Here is a 22,101-nt window from a genome sequence, read left to right on the forward strand (position 1 = left end):
CAGGACTGGCAGCAGTGCTGGGAGTGTTCAGCACAAGGGCTAGGAGTGAACGTAGGGATCAGCAGAGGTCCTGGAGTATCTCTGAACAGTTGGGAAGGCCTCTGTGTGACTGGTGTGGCGTGTTGAAATGTGTACTTGTCTGTAGCTGCTAGGGAATGGTGATCTAGGTAGGGATGTCGCTTAGGGCATGATGGATGAGGGCAAATAAACCAGAGGTGTTTTCACCAGCAGCTTGCTGATTAATACACATTTAAGTGTCTGCTAATCTTCTCCTGGGACAGGTTGGCCTCAGGTCCCTTTCAGAAGAACTAGTAGGTGTTAACAGTTTGTTCACCAGTCGCTAGTTGTACCTATCAGTGGTGGTAAAATTGTTCTGTGTCCTGACAGCGTCCCTAGCAAAAGCTGCAGTTGGTTTAGTTTGAATCAGCAGCCCATTGCTCTTTGTGGAGGATATGAGCTGGCTGGGACAAAGTTTGGTGAGATTGTTCTGTGGTGGGAGTCTCAGGCCCTGATCTGCCCTTTGCTGAAGGCTTACAGACTGTCCATGTGCTAGCTCATGATAGCTTTCATAGCTAATTTGTTGAGGGTGGTATTTAAACCTGCGTAAACATCTTCTCAGCAAAATGCACAGGTCTGCTTGTTCTCAGGTGTCTAGCCTGATTCCAGCCACCTTTCACAGTTGTTGTGTCCTCTAGATGCTCTGCTGGACTTTCTTTCAGCCTTTAGATTCGTGAAAGCGTCTGTAACCCCCACTTACACGAGCTGTTAAACTTGCAGGAACATTTCAGGACTAAATCTATATAAAGGAGAAATTTTACATTTTATTTATATTTTATCACTGAACAGAGCATATAAACGTTTGTTAATGATATGTTAATTTAGCCTCTGCTGTTTGATCTAGTAGCAGAGATGGCAAGATGAGAAACTTATTAGTGGTTACCTCAGAAGTGGCTCTGTTTCTCAGTTCGGTCTTAAATATCACACTCAAAGCAGCTAAACAGTGATTCCACCTGTCAAGCTCTTTATAAATCAGACACAAATAGTTTGATGCATTTGAAAGAACTAAATACCTTCTTTGAAGTATGGACAGTGCAGTATTCTAAGGAAAGAAAATGGCTTTCCTGAAGCAATGTATATAAAATTCCTTTTAATAAATAATCCCTGTGAGCCAAGCTGGCATATTGTACAGTAAATGCCTTTCTCGGTAATGTTCAGACGTCAAATAATTGAAAAAAGGGCCAAGATGCCACCAGAAGAACTGAACTTGTTGGAAAAAAAAAGAAATGTTTTTGGATTTTTTCCTATCACAATGACCTAGCAAGTCAAGTTCTACTTTCCACATCCCTACCATAAATCTGATGTGAGAGCAACTCAGCTGACATCAGTCCGGATTTAACAGAGGGGAAACAGAGCCAAAAGAGACCCAGCATCTATGTAGGCATTGACAATTTTAAATAACAACTAAGGGTTCACGGCAGCAATGGGGTTTTGAAAAAGTGGCTGCAGAAATAATCCAGCAGTCCCCAGGACACAAACAAGGACGAATATCCAGAGAAACAGCCTGTCCACTACCATGGCAACATACTTCCAATCTTCAATGACCTGGAAAAAAAAAAAAAAGCCAATTAAAGGTATTAGCAATTTGTCATATCCTTTTGCTTTTCCTCTTGCTGATGCAGAGTCTTTGATTATGAAAACAAAAGGAAATAAATCTCAAGGTTCAGGGAATAAAATCACTTTAGACTTGGGAAGGATTCTGTCTCCTGCAACCATTCTGAGCAGTGGAGAAAAATACTGTAAATTTATCTAAGATGTTTTTGGTGCGTCAGTGCCTGGTATCAGTCCGGAAGGACCCACGCTACAATCCAATTAAGGAATTTTTTCTTTAATTTTAGGTTGCAGATGCTGTTAATCTCAGTGGACAAATACAAACAGTATTTACTGCTGTTAAACAAGGTTAGCTTCTGAGCTCTTATCAGCAGTCTTCTTAACCAAGGGTTTTAATGTGTATTAGTACTGTTGTTTTTATTAAAATCCCTTTGGCCTTGCATGTGTTGAAACACAACGTGAGCCTTTGTTTCTGTTCTCAACCTGAAGTGACTTTGAGGCTATTATTGTAAAGGATGAATATATCAATCTTCATTTGCATCTCCTCTGTCATTGATTCTAGTTACGTGTGGGACATCATCACCTCAGTGACTTTACCATGCTCGTCAATTATCTCACGTCTTACATTAGAACATTATATAGATTTCTTTCAGCGCACCCTTCTAATTTCCACTGCTGCTAATGGGAATTGTGCACTTCTGAAAAGAGGCTATAGGAAATGTACATGAGCGGTTGTTATCAGAGCGTGATAATGAAGGAAGATAGCAGAAATTAAGTTTATGAATCCAGAAAACAGTGATATGTAATATCAGAAAACCCTGTGTAAAAAGCATTCAATTATTTTTTAATGCATGAAATACCCTCGGAAATTGTTCTTAGTCTCAAGTGGAGCCTCTGTAGATCCTTTAATATATGACGTATTCTTGCATGAGTTTCTGAGCTATTAGAATATTTTTTTTCCTGCTCTGTAAATCATGCTTCTGTTCAGGCAGTTCCAATATGTATAGGCTCATGTCTAACATTAACTCCTGATCTTCTTTATTTATATTGACAGTAATTTCAGTTAATAGAAAACATGAACTACTCAGCAGCATGTTCCTCAAGGGACTTCTGCAATATCAGAAGCCAGACTATAAAATTATTTAGTCTGCTGGGCTGAAGAGAGAGAGCGCAGCAGGAATAGAGAACCTAGAGTCTGAGTGGGATCTGGGACTGAGCGGGGTCACAGAGAGGATGCCTGACAGTTTTTCCTAACGGTGGTCTAAACAAATCCCAACCACCTGAGTTTTTACAAGCATTATGTGCAGTGTATTTATATCAGCTTCAGCGTGCCAGCTAGTTACACATGAGCAGGGCATGTGAACAGGACACCAGCAACACTGCTTAAACATGTCTTGAATCCTGTACTTCTCATAGCTGATAACAAGTCTCCCTTAACTCAAATGGAAGAAGTAACATCTCTGCTGGCATTAGGGTCTTGATTCTACCCACTGTATTTGCCATAACAGAGCAACATAATGTCTTGCTCAGTTATGGACAGAGATCTTAGGGCGAAGAAGATGTCTGCAAGTTGTTTCCCAATTTTACTAAATCCTTCTTCTGTGCCCACTTAGGTAAATTAAAGCTTGAGCTGCAGGTATGTTGTTTTTGGTTAACATGGGCTGATCAGGTTCAAGTCTTTCTGAATACATTGGGGGAAAATATTCTTAAATGGCATTCTCCCAGACCTGGAACTCAGTATTTCCCCCCCCCCTGCTAGACATTACTTGAATGTCACAATGCAGCTTTTTGAGGATGTTTCATGATTTACTGGGTAACCACCATTCTCTTTTCTTTTTAGAAACATCCGAGTTACTTTCTAGGAAAGCATTGGCTTTACTGAGTTACTGTTCATGAAGTTGTTTTAATGGCAAACGTTATTTTGTCTGATAACCTGTGGGTAGAATCTCTAAAATCTTCAAGCTAGCTAGGGAATTCAAATCTCCTTCCTGAAGAACAGCATGCTACAGAGGACAAGGGATGAAGTTTGGAAAGACCGGGATGATTTCTGATTTTTACTTACACTTTGGTCATTGTCATCACTTTTCATGTGCTCTGCTATAAAACTGACTCCATCAATTGCTTCTTGGACTTCAGGAGAAAATTTCATGCCTGATCTTAACCTGAAATCTTGATGGTTGCTGACATTGTCAAGAGTCTCAGTGATTTTCATATCATATTTTTTGGCAGAAGCTGTGTTCACAAAGTAGGTAGAGTTCTTGTACAAGACGGCTGGGTCCATGGAAAGATTCTCTGCTCTTGTCTTTTTGCAGTTGCACAGCTTTTGCCGTGGAGAATTATTTTCTGGACGCTTCATGAACAGATAGGCTGGGAGTCTTTCAAGGAAAACCAGTTTTACCCAAGGAGGCATAGTGTGAGTACTTGGAGATCTGTGGTGGACATTGAGTACGCAGACACTGGTAACTATTGAGAAGGTGACTAGAACCATTGTAAACATGAGATACTTCCCAATTAGCGGAACATCCAGAGATGTTGGAGGGACAATTTTGGAGATCAGCAGTAAGAACACAGTCAAGGCAAGCAACACAGATATGCATAAGGTCATTTTTTCACCACAGTCTGAAGGCAAGTAGAACACCAGGATGGCTAAGGAAGTAATTAGCACACAGGGAATGATAAGATTGATGGTATAGAAAAGAGGTTTCCTTTTAATAATGAAGTCGTATGTCACATCGACATAATTGGGATCCAAAGGATTTACAGTCCTTCTTCCAGGGAGTGCTACAATGTCCCATTCTCCACTGGGTGTGAAGTCGTCCATGCTTGCCATGGATGTTTTTAGTACCATATCAATTTCTGTATGATCATATGTCCAAGACCGGAACTTTAAGGTGCAGTTTTGTTGATCAAATGGGAAATGTTTAACCTCGATCTTGCAGGCACTCTTGTAAATGGCTGGAGGCAACCAGCGAATGCTTCCATTGTTCTGTACAATGACATTTGTGTACAGTGAAACTTCGTACGTGCCATCGGCGCTAATGAAACAAGGGAAAAGAAAAAGGAGAGAAGACCAGCAAACATTAAAAGGGAAAACACAGTTCAAAACAGAAAAACTTGCATTCTTTGTCTTGTGGGCCTCAGTTGTTGCTGTAATTAAAGCTTAGGAAGATTTCAGTTTTGAAATCTATGTTGTAGGCAGCTATAATTTGATAGGGAGATTAAAGTATGCATTTCTCCCAGTTAGAGAACTGATATTTTGTCCGATGCTTACGGAAAATTATTTTCATAAAATGGTTATTAAATAATAAATTTGCATGTCCATTTTGTCGAAAGAACTGAAAGTGCTTTTAAATATTTTTTACAGTAATTAGGGTTTACAATGTCTTTGAAGGCTGAGTAAAAATGAGATCATCCAGCAAGAAAACAGAGGTACCTTTGGTCTGGAGCACAGCCACTGCTAAGAGCACACAGCAACGCTCCTAAGTGACTTAGGCAAGGAAATAAGGATGTGCAGTGCTAGTTAGAAATGCAGGGAGAGTGCAGGCAGAGGAAATGTAATTATATAGTTTATAATTGATCGGCTTGTTCCAGTTAATGCTTACATATTACAAAACCAGACCAGACAAGCCACAGGGTTCTTAATGCCCACAAATGATGTTGGTTTTGTGTCTCCTCCAAATGCTGAGCTTACACCAGGAGAGTCTCCTGTGTTATGCTGGGTCCTTTAATTCAGGGAGAGGATCATTATCAGTCAGTAGTCAGTACGGTTTCTTTTCCAGTGTTTCTGGGCAAACAACATGGGATTGTTTATCCTATGAAGTATGCTGAGGCAGAAGTGTGGTCAATTGTGAGAAATTTCCTTGAAATCTAGTGTTTGGTAGTGTATTCACTGCATCTTTTCAAGCATGCTATGCGATGCCTTTCAAACTCAGCCAGTCCTGCTAACCAAGGAAATTGTAACAGGAGGGAGGAGGAACTTTCAGTGACTCTTTATTGATGGAAGAGGAAACTCAATTGCTGTTATTAAAACTGGGTTAGACACTTGTTAGGCTGCAAAAGTGAGTCTGGACTAGATATATCCCATTTCCTTTTGGATAAACAGCTACATTTGTAAGGAAGCTCATACAATTTAGAGACAATATGTTATCTGCACAACTAAAATACCAAAGTCAAAGTGTAAACAGAGGAAGTTCAACTGACTGTGATTAGATAGCACCCTTTTACTCCAATGGGAAATTTGCTCCTTGGGAGTTAATAAGAAAGTCTAGTGAATCACCTGTCTGTTGACAAGTCATAAAAATAGAGCTGTTTCTGTACTAAGGTTGATTTTTCTGAGCAAAAAATCAGTGCAAGCATCCAAGGCTTGGCACGTGTATAGCTGCCCTCCAGATTGGTTACACTTGGCGATGCAAAGACGTCCCGGAGCCTAGCACTGCTGAGCTGAGACCCTTGCAGCTAATTTGTGTAGGCAGTGAAACAACTAAGTGCAGAAGTGAGAGGCTACAGTGTGTAAGGGTCTTTAGTTGGTTGCCAGTCTGTGTGTGTGTGTGTATTTAGTTAGTTATTTATTTTTAGTAAAGAAACTATTTTGTCTCTCACATGTCTCTATTTCCCTGAGTTAGATTTACAGTTAAGCCATAATACTGCATAGACTTCTGGGCTGAGAATATGCAGGTGCTTTTGCTTGCTGCCCCTGCCTGAGCTCTGAGACCAAGCTGGTGGTGCTCTCTCAGTGTCCTCTGCAGCCCCCTGTGCCGCCTGCATTTGGACAGAGCTGTGTGGTGCAGGAATGATCGTCTGTTTTCCTTGTAGGGACTGTGCTGGACTGACTGCTGCCTACAAAACACTGCTCCAGCAGAAGAAAGTTACAGGGGGATTGGTCCTTACCTAAAACTTTAATTTCAAGCTTTGTACTGATGTAAAAAAACAAAAACAAAAACAAAACAAACAAACAAACAAAAAAAACCACCAATATGGTGTTGCTAAAAGCTTGTTTCTGTACATTTAGGAAGCCTTTAAAAAATGTTCCTTTCCCTTCTTACAATCCACTAAATGATACTATTTGGGGAAAAGGAAGAAAGACGCCGGGGGCGGGGACACAATTTAGCAGAACAAGATTTGATGAGGCAGAGTACATCCTAATCCACTAGCTGAATTATTTTGTGACTAATACAATAGTTTTTAGTATTTAAATATTTCTCAAATCTGATTTCCAGTAGTAGGATTCCAGGGACTTAATTCAGTTATATATAAACTTCCTAGGTTTCCCATCTGTACATGTTAGTAAACCATCTTGCGTTCATGAATTCATCAGTTTTCAAAGTATCATGAAAGTGTATTATAAGTTTTGGTTATTGTGGTGTTTGTTTGTTTTCCAAAAAAATGGTATTACCTACTTCAACATTTTGCTAGAGACTTAAAAACAAAACCCAAAAATATCAGCAGTTGTTTGAAAGAAAAATCGAACTATGTTCTAGCTCCAAGGTTTTATTTTTCTTAGTACCGTGAAGCAGTGGGGTCAAATGTTGACAGATTCGTTATATATTCTTATAATTGACTTTTGAATGCTTTATGAAAATAGAATATAATCTGGTTTTGAAAGTTAATATTAACTCATGGAGTTCTGTTGTCTGTGAGCTTGAAGCAGGTTTATGTCCTGGAGTCTGTGGTGGAAGGAGAGAAGAAGTAGGAGATAAAAATCTAGCACAGTGCCTAAGATGTCTGATAGAATTCCAGCTGTCTTTGTTGAAACCTGGTCAGCGTGCAGCTGTGCTTGTTCTTAAAATTCATTCTTTCCAAGCTTTCCAAGTAGTCTAAGCTGATAAAGCCTTGTGTCTCAGTTGTGAGCCTTTTCATCGATCTGGTGTTGTAACAACTCATGCTGCAGACTTGCCCCAGATCTGCTAGAATCTCTCTGCCTAGAGTCCCAATTTTGCTGAAATGATCTTTAAGGCCAGTACCTCTGCCAGATATACTTGATACTGGCTAAAAGGTCTACCCTTTAGTTTCAGACTTGTCAGACCTACATCATTGGTTCTGATGCTTTTTTCTCAATCTGTGGTTAACATTTTGTTCACCATCTGTATAAATTAGGGATGTTTTACTTACTTATTGTAAAGCACAATGTCTGGCAGCCAGATGTGTTTTGCAGGTATTCTCAGCGTATTTATTCCTTCATAGTCAGAAGGCTTCCAAGCCAAACGATAATCAATCCACTCCTAGGAGAAGAATTATATGTTATCGATGGGAGGATCCAGACCATCACAAACAAAACAATCACTGTGATGTAGTGAAAGCAGTGCTGTTTGTGCTTTGCAAGGACGTGCCTCTGTGGGTTTTGTTACCTGGTTCAGCCAGACATTTGTAGTCATGATCTGTTCCCGTTCATTCTGCAGGGGAAGAGACAGAGAAAAGCTGTCCTCTGAAATGTTCCATTTTATTGCAGTAATAAGATTTATTCTTTCTAGCCTTTCAAGGATATTTCCAACTGTACAGAATGATTTTGCGTGGTGTATTTCAAAACAGGCAGTTCTCTACTGGTAGATGCCTGGCTTTGTGCACATACTGGTAATGTATTGTCACCCCACAAGCAGGTAGCTCCAAGTGGCTTTTAACAAGGACAGTTGTGACTGGTGTGAATGCCACTCCTTGGGAACAATTTCTCCCCTGCAAGCTGACTTTTTTTCCCCCATGGGTCTGATTTGAAACAGGAGGCAAACTTTCGCCACCAAAAAGCTCTAAAAGAATTTGTGTAAAGTTTATGTAAGGTTTGCCACGTAAGCTCTTATCTAGGAGGTTCATCTTCATGGAACTAGTAGGAGTTTCTACCAGAAAACCTTATAGTGGTCTTTCGGTACCAAAGGGGGCCTACAAGAAATCTGGAAAGGGAATGCTTTGTCAGGGAGTGCAGTGATAGCTCAAGGAGTAATGGCAAGCAGTGACATTATGTGCACAGCCCAGGAGAGATCCTGACCTGGTGTAACTCACTGCAGCCTTACTGAATCCGGAGAAGGATCTTGATTATTGATCAGTGGGATTGTATTGGATGAAGATCTGTCTGCTGTCCTTAGGCATAGATTGTTGTAGCTGCGTTCTGAAATAAAACCTGCAAACTGCACGTATGGGCCCTGCGTGTTATGCAAAGTAGAAAATAGTGGGGACAGACTAACACCAGTCTGGCTTTTACTTAAGAGTGCTGTGTCCATAGTAATGAACTAAAAGGTGTAGCTTAATGTGAGCTTACCACGCTGATGAGCTGTGCCAAGGAAACCTGCAGTTCTATAGATACCAACTGGGATGAGTTGACAGCCGGGCGAATTAACTTATTGTACCTGTCAGGACTCAGTAGGTGGTTCATTAACTTTTCTTCAGCATCTGCCGCGGTGCTTCCTGTAAAACATCACGGAACGGGCTTACAGAAGGGACACCAAGTGGCATGATGTAGAGATCATGGAACACCTGTGCATCCGATCATCTTCATGAAGCAATGAGGGCTTTTGATTTTCTAAAGACTGTCGTTTTGCAGGAGCAGAAGGATGTGGTGCTTGCACCAGTATCTGTTCTGCTGAAGCTGACTGTCTTTCACAGAGCATAGATCAAAATCAGATAGTTCAGGGCACTATGTGTTTGTGTTTGTTTTTGTTTTCCCCACAGTAAAATGCAAAGCTCAGGTTGATAGGTACTTTGGGGAGTGCATTCAGAAACTAGGAGGAAACCCACCTTCTTAATAACACAGGAAGAATGTTTCAAAGATCTAAATGGAGGGAGTCTGGGTGTGACTTTTCTCTTCGTTGTCACAGGAGACAAGGAAAGAGTTGCAGGCACAGGAACAAATTGGAAGACTCTGGTCTGCGTAGGGAAAACCAGAGGATGAGCTGCAGGAGTCATAGGGTATTTTTAAGGATTGGGAGCTCTTTGGTGGCCAGTGATGTTTCTGTTTCAGAATAATTTTATATGAAATCCAGAGGCACTAATATATGCCTTACTTTATGTGTAAAATCAAACCTGATTTATGGACTAGCACAAATGCTTTAAATCTTAGGCAGCTAAAGCTGGAGTCCAGTAACTGCAAAATACAGGATCTGCAAGCTGCTGTCAAACAAGCCTGAACGTTCCCTGTGGAGCAGGATGGCTTATGGCACAGCTCCAGAGGTGACTGGGTCCCATGTTCTCATGTTTGCTTTTTTATGGCATGGTAGTGGACTTTTCAAACCAGTGTCGACCACGTAATAATACTGATGACGAAGGTTCTGGTAACAACCTACCAGCAGTATCGTCTCTTTGCAGGAGAGCGATTCTGCTCTATGTAGAGTAATTCTGTGTTGTGTGGTACACCTGGCAGTGATGGACACAGGCGTTAATGAAAACAGATTCTAGTCCAGTGAATAGCGTGATTAGGAAAGGGCACCTAACAACCCTAGAAATTGCAGAAATTAAAAGCGTGTCTCTACAGCATATTTGCTTCCATGTGAACTGGGCTGTAAGTTGCTAGAGGGAACAAATCTCTCTTGAAACGTGGTAATTTTGAATTACACTCAGATATAAAAATACCTTAAGAACTTGTTTCTGATCCAGTATGAAGTGGGGAGACATGGAAGAAAATTTCATCAAACGGATCTTTCATATCTAAGAACAGCTTTTACTCAAGCTGTGGGGAAAGGATGAGATAAACAGCAGGCATGCTTTAATTCTCTTAAAAGGAGTATGTGCTACGTCATTGGTAGCACAGATTTTGTCACACATCCTTAACTGTAATAGGGTCCTCTAGAATAGGCTTCTCAAGTACATCCCAAGCCATTTGGGAAAACATCTGTGTTTGTTGGGGTGGTTGGTTTTGTGATTCACACTTGCTTTGTACTCCTGCACAAGTCATTATGAAAACCTTAGTATCATGTGATATTTTAATGTTATATTTATCCCCAATGTAAGCCTGCCTAATCAAAGGCTTATCAAGCTAGAGCTATGTTGATCCTTGCTAAGCTCCAGATTCTTTTTTTTTTTTTTTTTGTATTGCAATTAAGATGGAGCTAAAGTTTATACTGTGTAGAAAATGGGGCTTCATTCCAGGAATGGATTGTTTTGTGTTTACAGGGATAGCTGAAAAGCCTCATGGTAGCTAAAGAGATAATCTTGATTAGTTATTTTTATTTTATTTTTAATTTTTAAGCAAATATTTGTGTTGCTACTGCATATATAAGTGACATAAACTGACTGCTATAATTAAAATATAAATAAATTGTCATTTGGGTTGTTTCATATAGTGGTTGCTGAATGTTGCTAGCACAGAGAGTGAATTCTTGTTTGAATTTTTAAATATGGTTTCCCTGTGTTCCCATCTTTCTGTAGTTATTCTAGTGTATGGAGTGTTTGCCTAAGCAGTGAGAAAAGTGGAAACTGCAGAATATTTACAGAAACCTAATTCTGAAGGTACAGTAGTCACTGCTTGTTCTCTGAAACCTGATTTGGGAAGTCGTGGTCATCTGGTCTGCAAATCACAACATACTGTGGGTCTCCATGTCTGATGAGAACAGCTCAGATTTCGAAGTACTGACTTTGTCAATAAACTTTATGCAGCTGAATGACTGCCATGACTTAATTATAAAAACAGCCTGTTAAATAATGAAGCCCTTTGAGATACTGTTCTCTGTTCTTAGGGAAGGGGTTTCTATAATGAAGAATTATTAACAAAATTGCCACACCATCCCAACTTTTAAAGAACTTAATCATCAAAAATTAAGGTCAGAGGGGCTACTCTACCTCACTCAGCTGCCTGTATCACATGCCGCTAGATGTCAGCAGTGCCCTGCCTTAAAGGTTGCCAGGTCTAATCTGCCTGTAAATAAAGTGTAAAAATGAGTGGCTCTTGAATAATTTTTATAATCTACTTTCCATTACCAATCTTATAGTAACCAGATGGCACCTAATGAAAACAAAATTGTCCTTATATGTATTTCATGATGTCAGTGGTTGCGCATTTGAAAACTCCTGTTTTTCTCCTCAGAGTTAAAAGAAATGCAAGCGTACTTTTTCCCCTCGCAAACTCCTTTTCTCCAAATAGCAGTAATCACCACAAATGTTGCAGGGAGTAAAACGTTGCTTTTAGAGAAATGATTTTAACAATAATGATGAAGCAGCCCTAATTTGGGGGTAAAGTGTATTTGTGTACTGAAAGTAATAGGGAAAACACATTGGGGTGGATCCTGAGCTAGTGAAATTTTCATAGCTTCACTGAACATGCTACACATCTCCTCCATGACAAGGAAAGCAAATTACCCCATAAATTGCAGCACAGATTCTGCAATAAATTCGTATTCTCTTTGTAGGGGTATTACTGTTAAAAACAAACTGCTTTAGCATGCTTTCAATTTCACAGTAGAAGAAACAAAAACAGGCTTGATTCAATACTCTGTGCAAACTTTACTTTTTACATGGTCAAAGTTAAATATAAAAAATGCAACAACTGCTCAGTCTGTGCTGTACTGCTTATTTTCAGTGTAGTGACAAATAAGTTGGCATGATTTCCCCAGAACAGAATAAGGAGCAGTGTCGACAAATATAGGCAAGTGCACTGTTACCACTATCTAAACTATAGAATTTAACAGAAGACATGCTTCCCCCATTTCCCTAACCAGTTATTTTAATAACTGTTGAAATAATAATAGTTTAGAAATAATGTATTGCACAACCTATTGTCATTTTGGTCTTTCCTCTTTTGCAAATGACTTATGTTGACAATGGTGACATACCAAATTCCCATCTATAATTGGGAAAGAGCAAGTAGGATGCAGCAATAAGACAATCCTATTATCTTCTCTGAAATTACTTAGTGATGTTGTTACTTCTCAGTGTACTCCTGAGTAAAAAGATTTACATGGCGTCTCAGGACAATGCACACTACTTTGGAATGCTTATTGTTCCTAAGCAAGTAATAGTGAATTTACTGTATTTTACAGCGTATTTTAACTTCTGCAGTGCAATTAATGCAAATAAAAAGGAAATGCTGATGGATTCAAAAATGTGTAATCTAAAGTAGGCCCTCACCCTGCAGTTGTTACAAAGCAGATGTTTTCTGAAGTACAGAAGAAACAAAACTGCAGGTTGACTAGGTACATATAGGAAAATGTGATTTTTGTCCCAGTTCACTTTCTGCCAGTTTCACTCCGAACGCTTCAGTGGAGTCTCTCCATGGGAAGATGCTCCCAAGGTAAATGCACTATTGTGTGCTGCTGTTGAGCTGTGCGTGTTGGCTAAAACATAGGCAAGAAATCCTGACAGGCTGAAGAAAATGTTCTTAATGTATGTTTACATTTTTAAATATATATTTATGTATTCTAATTGAATTTAAACATTAATTATGTATGAATCAAACAATTAGGAAATAAGAACTTTGCAAATACACAAGCTTGAGTCAATAATTGTACAGAGGGGGGAGATCTCTCTCATTTATGCTTTATGTCTTGGTTAATTTTTTCTTTTTTTCACTCTAAACGCAACGCCTGCTTTTCCTGTCACAGATTATCCTGGGAGCATCTAAAGGAACATTCTTTACTGGTTATCAATGTCATCTCCTACTGCTCTGTCATTTTATGTCCAACTTACATATGCATCGTAGTGGATTTGTTGATACCGAATGAGCCAGAAACAACACTAAAACAATCAATTTCATGCATTTTCGTAAAGTCTGCAGCCTACTGAGGTGGTAGTTACGAATGGTATCATCTATCTCCTAGCCCTGAAAGCTAACACTGTTTTGCAAACTGTATCTGAAAGAAAAGATCACTTACCGTTAAAATAATAGGAGCCCACTACAAAGAGAAAGAGGGTGTATGCATTCCTCATGGCAACAAGAAGAAGAGGTGGATTACTGTTCTTCAATTAAGACAGCTGGCAGTAGGCTCTGTTGTCAGGGTTGCACAAGGAAGAGATGTAAAAGCAAACCTGGATCTTGGAGGTATTAAATCCCTGGAAAGAGACAGACAGTAGGACCTGGCAGAAGCATTCTGCAAAGTGGAGTTTTCATAAGCGTAGTGGTCCCTCCCCCTTTGCAGCTGTTTAAAGAGCTTTGTGGAGAGGAAAAGCACATAAGAAGAGGAACATAATGTGATAATGTCGAATAAGAGGAAATGAAAGAGCAAGCTAAGGAACATGATCTGCAAAACACAACTGCTTAATTCATGCTACTAGATAACATTTAGAAGGATTTCTGGTTAATAAATGCAGTGGGTGGGAATAGCTATGTGGGAAGAGCTGGATATAACTTTGTGCCATAAGAACTTTTAGTAAAAGTCATGTCAATGAATTGCAGCCCTAGCAGAAACTTATCTTCTGTGTTAAGAGAAACAGTCGACTGCCTGTTTACAGCCCTCTTCCACTCCAAGGCCTGCACATGTGATCTCTATAAACTAGAACTCTAAAAGGCTTTCTGGGAGCAGCTGGAGAGGAAGGGGGAATCTGCTGTCATTAGCATTTGACTGAATTTGTAGAAGAAAGCAAATGCAGCTTGGTGAGAAATAGCCAATAGCCATAAAGACATTCCAGAGCAGTGTTAGAGAAATCTTAAGGAAGTTATCATTTATAGCTGAAGGGTTCAGCAGAGTATAGAGTATCATGTTTTGGGATTTGCCATGGGAAGAGGTATAGAAAGAAGGGATAAGAAGAGTTTAGGTGTCCTTTGCAAGCACTGTATGGCAGACTGAAGTTCCTGGTTAGAAAACATAAGTTAATCTTCTAGTTATTATCTTATCCTCATATTGAGATTCCTCTCTGCATATGGTGGCCGCAGGATGCAGTTCTGAGCTCGTCCCATCTCCCAGCAGTCTAACTCCCAGTGGAGGCATTATTTATTTATTTATATATATATATATATATATTTATATATATATATATATATATTTACCAGCATAACCCATGTATGTACCAGACCCTTAATCTTTACTTCTGCATCAAGCACAGTTGCTTTCTAACTGGAGCTATTTGGAGAAGGGCAACTGCTGCTATTTTGAGGCAAGCTGTTGGTGTAGCATTGAGCAATTCATTGCCTTTCCTTTAAGCACTGTAGCCACCACCTATTTTTTTATTTGTCACTAAAAAAGCCAGTGCAATCCAAGTGATTGCGTGTGAATGGACTAACTGCAATGAAAACTTCAAAAGCTGGAGGAAAGCAGAGAAAGCGCATGTTGAAATTGAGCTTTCCTACAGCAAATTGTTCTATTTTAATAGTAACAAACTCTAGTAAGTATGTGCCAAGGAAAGTGTTTATGCTGAGCCCTTCACTTCTGGCTCCTCACCATGGTTTGCTTCGCTTGTACCTCATCATAGGCCTCTACCAGCTGACTTTGCTACGCTCTTGTGCCCACTGCTAAGCAATGTTGAATGGGGAATTGCTCTCAAGGGACTATGCCTTTAGTTGTTATGGGTATGGTTGAACAAAGTACCAGTCTGTTGGGGAAGAAGGACTGCAGCTGTTTCTCTGTTTTTACTTTCTGATATATGACCTATTTATCCTCAAAGGCAAATCTTACATCTGCCAACCCAACCTCTGTGCTTCAGCAGCAGTCACAGGAGTAACAGATGTATGCACCCTGAAGCCATTGCACTTGTACCATGTACACTGCTTGATGCTTGAGAGTTGAATAGCAGCTCAAGGTATAAGAAAACTGACTGGGACAGATTCACCAAACTGGCGGGTGGTCACAGAGCCAGAGTCACAGATTGTGCACTGATTTTTGCTGCTGAAGCTGGACAGGAAGAATGACCACAGCTGTGTTCCTTCTTTTTGGCCATATTCTTTCCTCTGCAATTCATGTCTGTTCATTCTTACCAACAGGTCACTGAAGGGCTTCCTTGGTCACTTGTGCTATGCAATACTTTTTCCTAGGGTGATATTATAGAATTCCACTTGTTCATTACGTTGATATCCTGAAATGACAAATCTTTTCCTAGACAGTAGCATATGCACTATTCTGGATTTGCATGTTAATACACTGTGCAAGCATGGGGATAGCATGGCAGACAGACATCCACTCGGGATTGTTCCTGGTGCTGCAATGCTTTGCATGTCTTAAGTCTTAAAGCTTTTAGGTACATGAGGAAGATAGCCAAGTGCACAAGAAAACTGGCAGATCCTTTCCATGGATTTGTCACAGTGATTTGAAGTTTCCACTTGTATTAGGAAAGAAGCAGTCAGAAATGCTGGACCTTCCAAAGCAGAAGCAGCCTGGAGTGCAGTTGCTCACCTTAGTGAGGTAGGTACAGATAGAGGGATATCACCGGACAAATAAATGCTTCCAGGTAGAAAGCAACAATTAATTTCCAGCAGTGGTGACACTGAAATGAATTTCAGGGCTGAGCTCATGTCTAAACTGTATCAGTAAGGGACTTCGGATCATCTTCTAAAATACCGGCCTTACAAAACACAGAAGACTGTCTTTATGTTGTGCTTGCAGAATAGCTGTCACTTGCTGGCTGAAAATTGCTACAGAAGATGTCAACTAATGGCAAACTTTGTTTTTCTAGCACCTTACATTGAAGTGAACTTCAGTGATACCTGTCAAGGTCTTGGCTCATCTCATCAACATCGAGGCATACTTGGCTTTCTGATCAGTTGAAAAATGGAACTTCTGATACGTGAGTTCTCCAGATAGCTGTTGTGGCCCCCTGTAGTTAAAATCATAGTTTTGCCTAGTCAACACTTTTTAAACAAGCTCATTAGAACAGCAGTGTTGGGGTTAACATTCTCCCTTTTTGGAATATTTTTTTCCCTGCAAGCCTACTTAGAGTTCCATTAGAGATGTGTGATACCAGAATCGTACCAGATTGGTACCTGAGCCATACTGGTTGCTGATGCTTTTGAGATAAGTTGTACTGCTGTAAACTCACTGAAGAAGGTCACACGACAGCACTGGTAAGTCTGCAGAGCAAAACAAAACTGTAGCACTGTAGTTCCATTAACTGTCAGCTAGATGACATTAGCTAGGTCCTCCTGCCAGACAACTATTGGTAGGAAGCAGTGAGTGGGGCATGGATGCATGGAGTATTTGGTATGTTGTAATTTAAAACTTTGGAATTTAATAAGCTCCTTTTTCTTGTCCTCCCCCCCCCCCCCCCTTTTTTTTTTTGTGATTAGTAGATGTTTTGTATGGGATAATTAGTTTTCATCCAGAGGTATACTCTATGGTGGTGGACCATGCCTACATGTGAAATAATGTCATAAAGTCCACTTCCTACAGCACCTCTATATTTATATTAGCCTTCCAAAATGGGATTTGACTAACATGGACAAGTCTTTGTGATAGGCTGTCTTCAGGCATTTTGCCATTCTATCACACTTTTGTAAATGACAGTGTGAAACAGGGCTGTGGATGCTACCAATTTTCAGATAAATAACACTCCTTTCATGTTTTGAATGATGATGATACTGTATGTTGATGCCTGATGTATCATCACATTACAGTCTGCTCCAAACCAACAAAATGTTCCAGAGAATAGCACTAATAGCACTGTTACAATAACACAAATGATGCGTACAAATGATTCAGTAGCAATGGGTGTGATTCTGTCTCTCCTTGTCAAAATATGAATGATCAAGGATCAATGAAAAAGCCACCTTTCTACTTTAGGAATATGTCTGATGGTAGACAAAGTCACTTCTGGAAAAAAATGTTTTCCTTTTTCTGGTTTATTTTTTAAAGTCATCACCATATGCTTTATGAGCTAGCAGGTGGGTTATGTTTGTAGATTCTTTGAGGCAGTAATAGTAAAGCATCTGACACTAAATGATTATTATCAACATCTTAAACCTCCAAACTGCACAAGTGTAACAGGTTCAGAGTGTTTTCTAAAGCACTGCAGAAGCAGCAGCTGAGGGTGTGTTATGCTATTTTGGAGCTGATGCTTTTATTTTTATCAGTCTTTTTTGTTTCCTCTTATATGCTTTGAGATTCATTGCAGGCTTGCCTGTTACACATAGAGCCCAATGTTTCAGCTCTGTGCTGAACAGTACCAGTATAATAATAAGCCAGTTTCACGATGTCTTAATGTATCCACTGAAAGTGTAAATTTTCAAATAAACACATATTTATATTGCTTTTTAAAGTACATCTGAGATTGTATGTTTGTTGGGATTCAGGAGGTTTGAAGTGGGAGTGAACTAGTGCTATATTCAAAAGAGGAGTCTGCTGTTGGATACATCATCTTGGACATGTCTGGGTAGATTCAGGAGCTGGAAAATGTTTGATGAAATGTTTGAGGATAGTCTTATAATTTAGCCCACTGGCTTCCCTGTATGGGGACAAAACAGTTGAGTCTAATGTTATCAGTTGTATGGGAAACTCAAAGCTGTATTTTTCTCCTGCTGTGGTGATCTGTTACCTTGGATATGGTAGAAATGAGAAGCCCGTGTTCATTGTTCACTCGTGTAGCCCAGATTAGTCAGTGTTTGTGAGTCGTTTAATCCAAACTTTGTGATGCTGTAACTATTTATCTCCATTAAATCACTCCTCGTATAAACTGTACCATAGAGGGATTAAGCCCAGATGAGCAATTAGATCTTTAGGGGGATAACCTCATTGAAACACTCTATATCAAACCCCTAAACAGCATTACTGAATTGACACCAAGACATTGTTTGAAATGTTTTTATTCTGAAGTAAAGATACTACATAGTGAAGATTAAAAAAAAAAAAGCAAATTTATAAATATGTGGCAGAATTTTCATATTGTATGACAGTGTGATTGTTCAAGTGAGTTGAATAAATCTTAAAAGATAAAAATATCTGTAGAAACCATCCTCTGTATAGATTTTGATTATCTTGAGCAAAGACAGGCAGTTTATAGGGATTTCACTGTAATAATATTTCCTGGTTATCAAACTGAAAATTTAGTGGAGGCTAAAGAAAGAAATGGAGATGAATGTTATCACTAACATAGTGAGAGACTTTTCTAGCTGAAAAATCATGAATAGAATCTGAAAGAAACTCAGAAATAAGACTGAATTCTAGCTCTGTTTGTGTTATGTAAAATTCCAACTGATAGGAAAAAAAAAAAAAAAAAAAGATGAGAGATTTGGGGATTGACCCTAATTTTTCTTCTTGACTATACAAAATAACGACTGAATAAAATATAGATTTCTCCACTATGTATGCCATGCTTATGTCACTGGCAGAAAAGATGTTCCCAAAATCTAGATAGAAATTTCCTTCAAGTTTACTTAGGGGAAGTCTCTAGGGGATATGAAGGAAAAGTACAAAACATCTTTTAAAAGATTGTAAACATGTTTGGTGTTGTGGTAATGGAAATAATCTTGCACTTGTTGAAAAGTGGGATGGTGTAACGTCACGAGGAGGAGAGGGGAGGTGGACCTATGAAAGTGCCGCTCCAAAACAAGGCCCAGTACCAGAAATCTAGGTAGCCAGTTCATGTAAGGCAATGTTGTCCTCAGAAAGAGATCTTATTGATTTCTTTAAAAACATACGGCTGACATGCACAAAAGAGGGAGATGAACTAAAATTCCAACTTGGGGAAGGCGCTTTTAAGGCTTCAGTAGATCGAGTCTCTCTCAGTGGAAAATGCAATCTGGGAGAAGATTCTAAGTAGGGTAGTCCCCAGCTGGCTGACTGCAGTAAAATGCCACATTTTGTATTGATTCGCTGTACGTTTCTTGGTCCATATCATGATGCTCATCTCGTTCCTTAAGATATGTAGAGGATATGGGTCAGGTAGCTCTGTGACCATTTCTGTCTGTGTTATGCCGCAGCAGCTGAAATATCCTGGGGAGTTAATTGCCACCCATCAATAACTCTCATGACCTCAGTTATTGTCTTCCCTCCAACCTCCTCCGTTTGAAGGCTGTGGTAAACACCCTGATGTCGTTTATATCTGAAAATTTTCCAAATTCCTTCTTTCAGGAGGCTTTCAATTTGTATAGAGCAAAGAAACTCTATCTTGGTGCTTAAATTCAATTCGGTGATATCAGGTGCTCTAGAAATATCTTCAGATAGTTGCATTGTCTTTTCCAAGACTGCATCTGTGCTCATTCATGTAAGTCTGTCAGCTGCCTTTGCTATTGCTGACTGCAAGTTTTTGCTGATATGTGCTGCAGCTCTTGCCTGAGTTTGAAATATGCTCTTAGGGGTTATGTTCTTACAGGTGGTGGTTTGGTCACTGATTTTAGCTCTCCTCAGGGTCTCATCCATGAGCTTTGGTCAGTTGTTCTTTCCTGATCACTGATGCAATCTCTCTCTTCATTTAATTCCCTAAATTAATATCTAGAATGAATTTGATGCTTACCTCAGAAAGGCTCACATTAGCTCAGAAGCTCTTCCCTGACTTTGGTAGGGGTATCACTCTGGTGGCAGACAGTTATACATTCTTTTAAAACATTGTAAATGAAGCCCTGATCATTTCTGTAATGCCTGTATTTTTTCTGAAACTAATAAAAAGGGGCTAAATATATGGATGTTTAAGAACACATTTTAGCCAATACCAATATGCTCCTGTATGCAATATAAGCATTTCTGTGGGCTTGCACTTTTTGAAGTACAATCTCTAAAAGTAAATTCCAGGAGTAAGTAGTGATATTTCTTCTGTTTATCTACCTTGCTATATTATTCCAGCTAAGAAACCATGCTTTACTACTGCTGTTTTCTGCATAATTTCTACCAGTTGTGGTAAGTTATTGAGAAGAGCTCTACTGACTACAAAAAGTAGGTGTTATGAGTAAATCACATGCAATATTTTCAATCCAAATGCGTGTGGAATTTAATGGTGCAGGGCCAGACCTACAGGTCATGCTCACTGTAGTGTGGTGCGAGGTTTATCTCGGAGGTTGGCAGATTTTGCACCAGACAGAATTGTATTAGGAAAATCCCTGTCTACTTGGCAGTAAAATAATTTTTCTTCTCAAGATGCCTCTATATTTTGCAGGGTGCTAATAGCAATAGAAAGCTCTCTGCTTCACAAATGGCCATTTGGAAAACCTAGAAGAGCTGTGGTGCAGAGCACATCATTGCAACATGTGAAGAATTTTCCTTGATTTTTGAACATCTCTCTTCTTCACTGGGGTAGAACTGCCCATTGCTACCTCCTTCCTTGCTTTCACTGTGTTGGGGCCATCCCAGGTTAGTAATGGCTGTTTTGTACACTGGGGCATTCAGATAACCTGTGTGCCAGGAAAAAGAAAAACAAAACACAGCTCTTTGTAGTGGACTCCAAAGGTTTCGATTTCACACCCATGCTGAAGGGAGTCAGAGCACCCGTATCTGCCTGTCCCAGCAAACAGAGGGAAAGGAGAACAGTGAATGGCAATTGTGCTGTTTGACATTTACCTTTTTATTTAGAGGTGCTGCATTTCAAGATGAGTAATTTGGAAAGTGCAAAAAATAGAGGGGTTTAGGATACAAGACTGAGAGCCAAAGGCAGGGGCTTAGCTCTCAGCTCTACCATGAGTCTCCAGGGCCTTGTCTAGATAAATACCATCGCTGTTCGGTGCTCCAGCTTCCCCGGTTGTAAAGCAAAGATAAGGATTGTCAGAGAATTAACTAATGTTTGTAAAAGGCTAGGATGGCGAGGAATGAAAAGGAATCATAAAAACAGAAGGAAGCCCAGCATTACTGTGGCTTTCACACTTAATTTCTAATACCACTGAGGTTTTTGCTTGTTGTTTAATACATGCACTGAAGCAGGGAAGGAAGAGCTATCAGAAGAGATGCTTGCCTCCCTCTTGTTGGTGCCCTGCCTCCCCATGGCAGCTGAATAGGTCAGCTCTGAGTTGGTCAGGGAGCGTTCCTAAGGGTTGTCACAGATCTTCCCCCAGTGGCTCACATGGCTGTGAAATCTCTGCTGGCTACTCTGCAGTGGCAGCAAGCTAGATGCTACCTGCTCCTTACCAAAGGGCACTAACAGGGAGCAAACACTAAGAAGTATTTCATCAGAGAGCTCTGTTGTTAGCTACAGAGAGCTTTCTGGATTTATTTCCAAATTGATTTGCAGATCTTGAAGGGGATTGAAGGTCTGGAATGGATATATTGGCTCTATCTGTCATGAAGCTAACCTGGCAATAAATACTGCTTCATCAGGGCTGGTAGTCACTGAAGTCGTTTTAACTTTGTAATCCCTTTGTTTGTTTTTTTTTCTTCTTCTTGAAGACAAAACCCCAGATGTGGCTATAGCGATGAACACATCTTGAGCAATAGCCTGCATTATCACTGCTTCAAAGGGAAGATCATTAAAATCACATTAAGAGTTGGCAGAAGCCCATTAAAGGGCTGGGGACTCGCTGGACTTCCAGCTTCAACATTTCAGGCTTCTGCACTTATCAAGTACACAGGCTTTCAGTGCAGCACTGGGGGTTGTTAACGAGATTCCTTTTTATTTTAATTATTGTGGCAGGACATAAGCTGTACTTTATTTGCAGGTGAGGTTTAACAAAGTTTTGGGGGAGGCCATACAGTTTATGGCTGCTGCCAGTGAGAGCTGGATCCCTGTTTGGAGTCAGCT

General features: G+C 39.9%; 1 protein-coding gene across 1 annotated transcript; it reads right to left on the minus strand.

Moving 5' to 3' along the window:
* Window positions 1-1,432: 1,432 nt before the first annotated feature.
* Window positions 1,433-13,446, minus strand: CHRNB4 (cholinergic receptor nicotinic beta 4 subunit; the record flags this gene model as incomplete). The annotated part of the gene is made up of 6 exons (XM_084293382.1): window positions 1,433-1,602; window positions 3,671-4,643; window positions 7,717-7,826; window positions 7,953-7,997; window positions 8,852-8,997; window positions 13,392-13,446. The coding sequence occupies 6 exons, from the start codon at window positions 13,444-13,446 to the stop codon at window positions 1,462-1,464; spliced, it is 1,470 nt and encodes a 489-aa protein (XP_084149508.1). The 3' UTR covers window positions 1,433-1,461.
* Window positions 13,447-22,101: the final 8,655 nt, after the last annotated feature.

The sequence above is a fragment of the Netta rufina genome (assembly GCF_964035555.1).
Source record: "Netta rufina genome assembly, chromosome: 11".
NCBI lineage: Eukaryota > Metazoa > Chordata > Aves > Anseriformes > Anatidae > Netta > Netta rufina.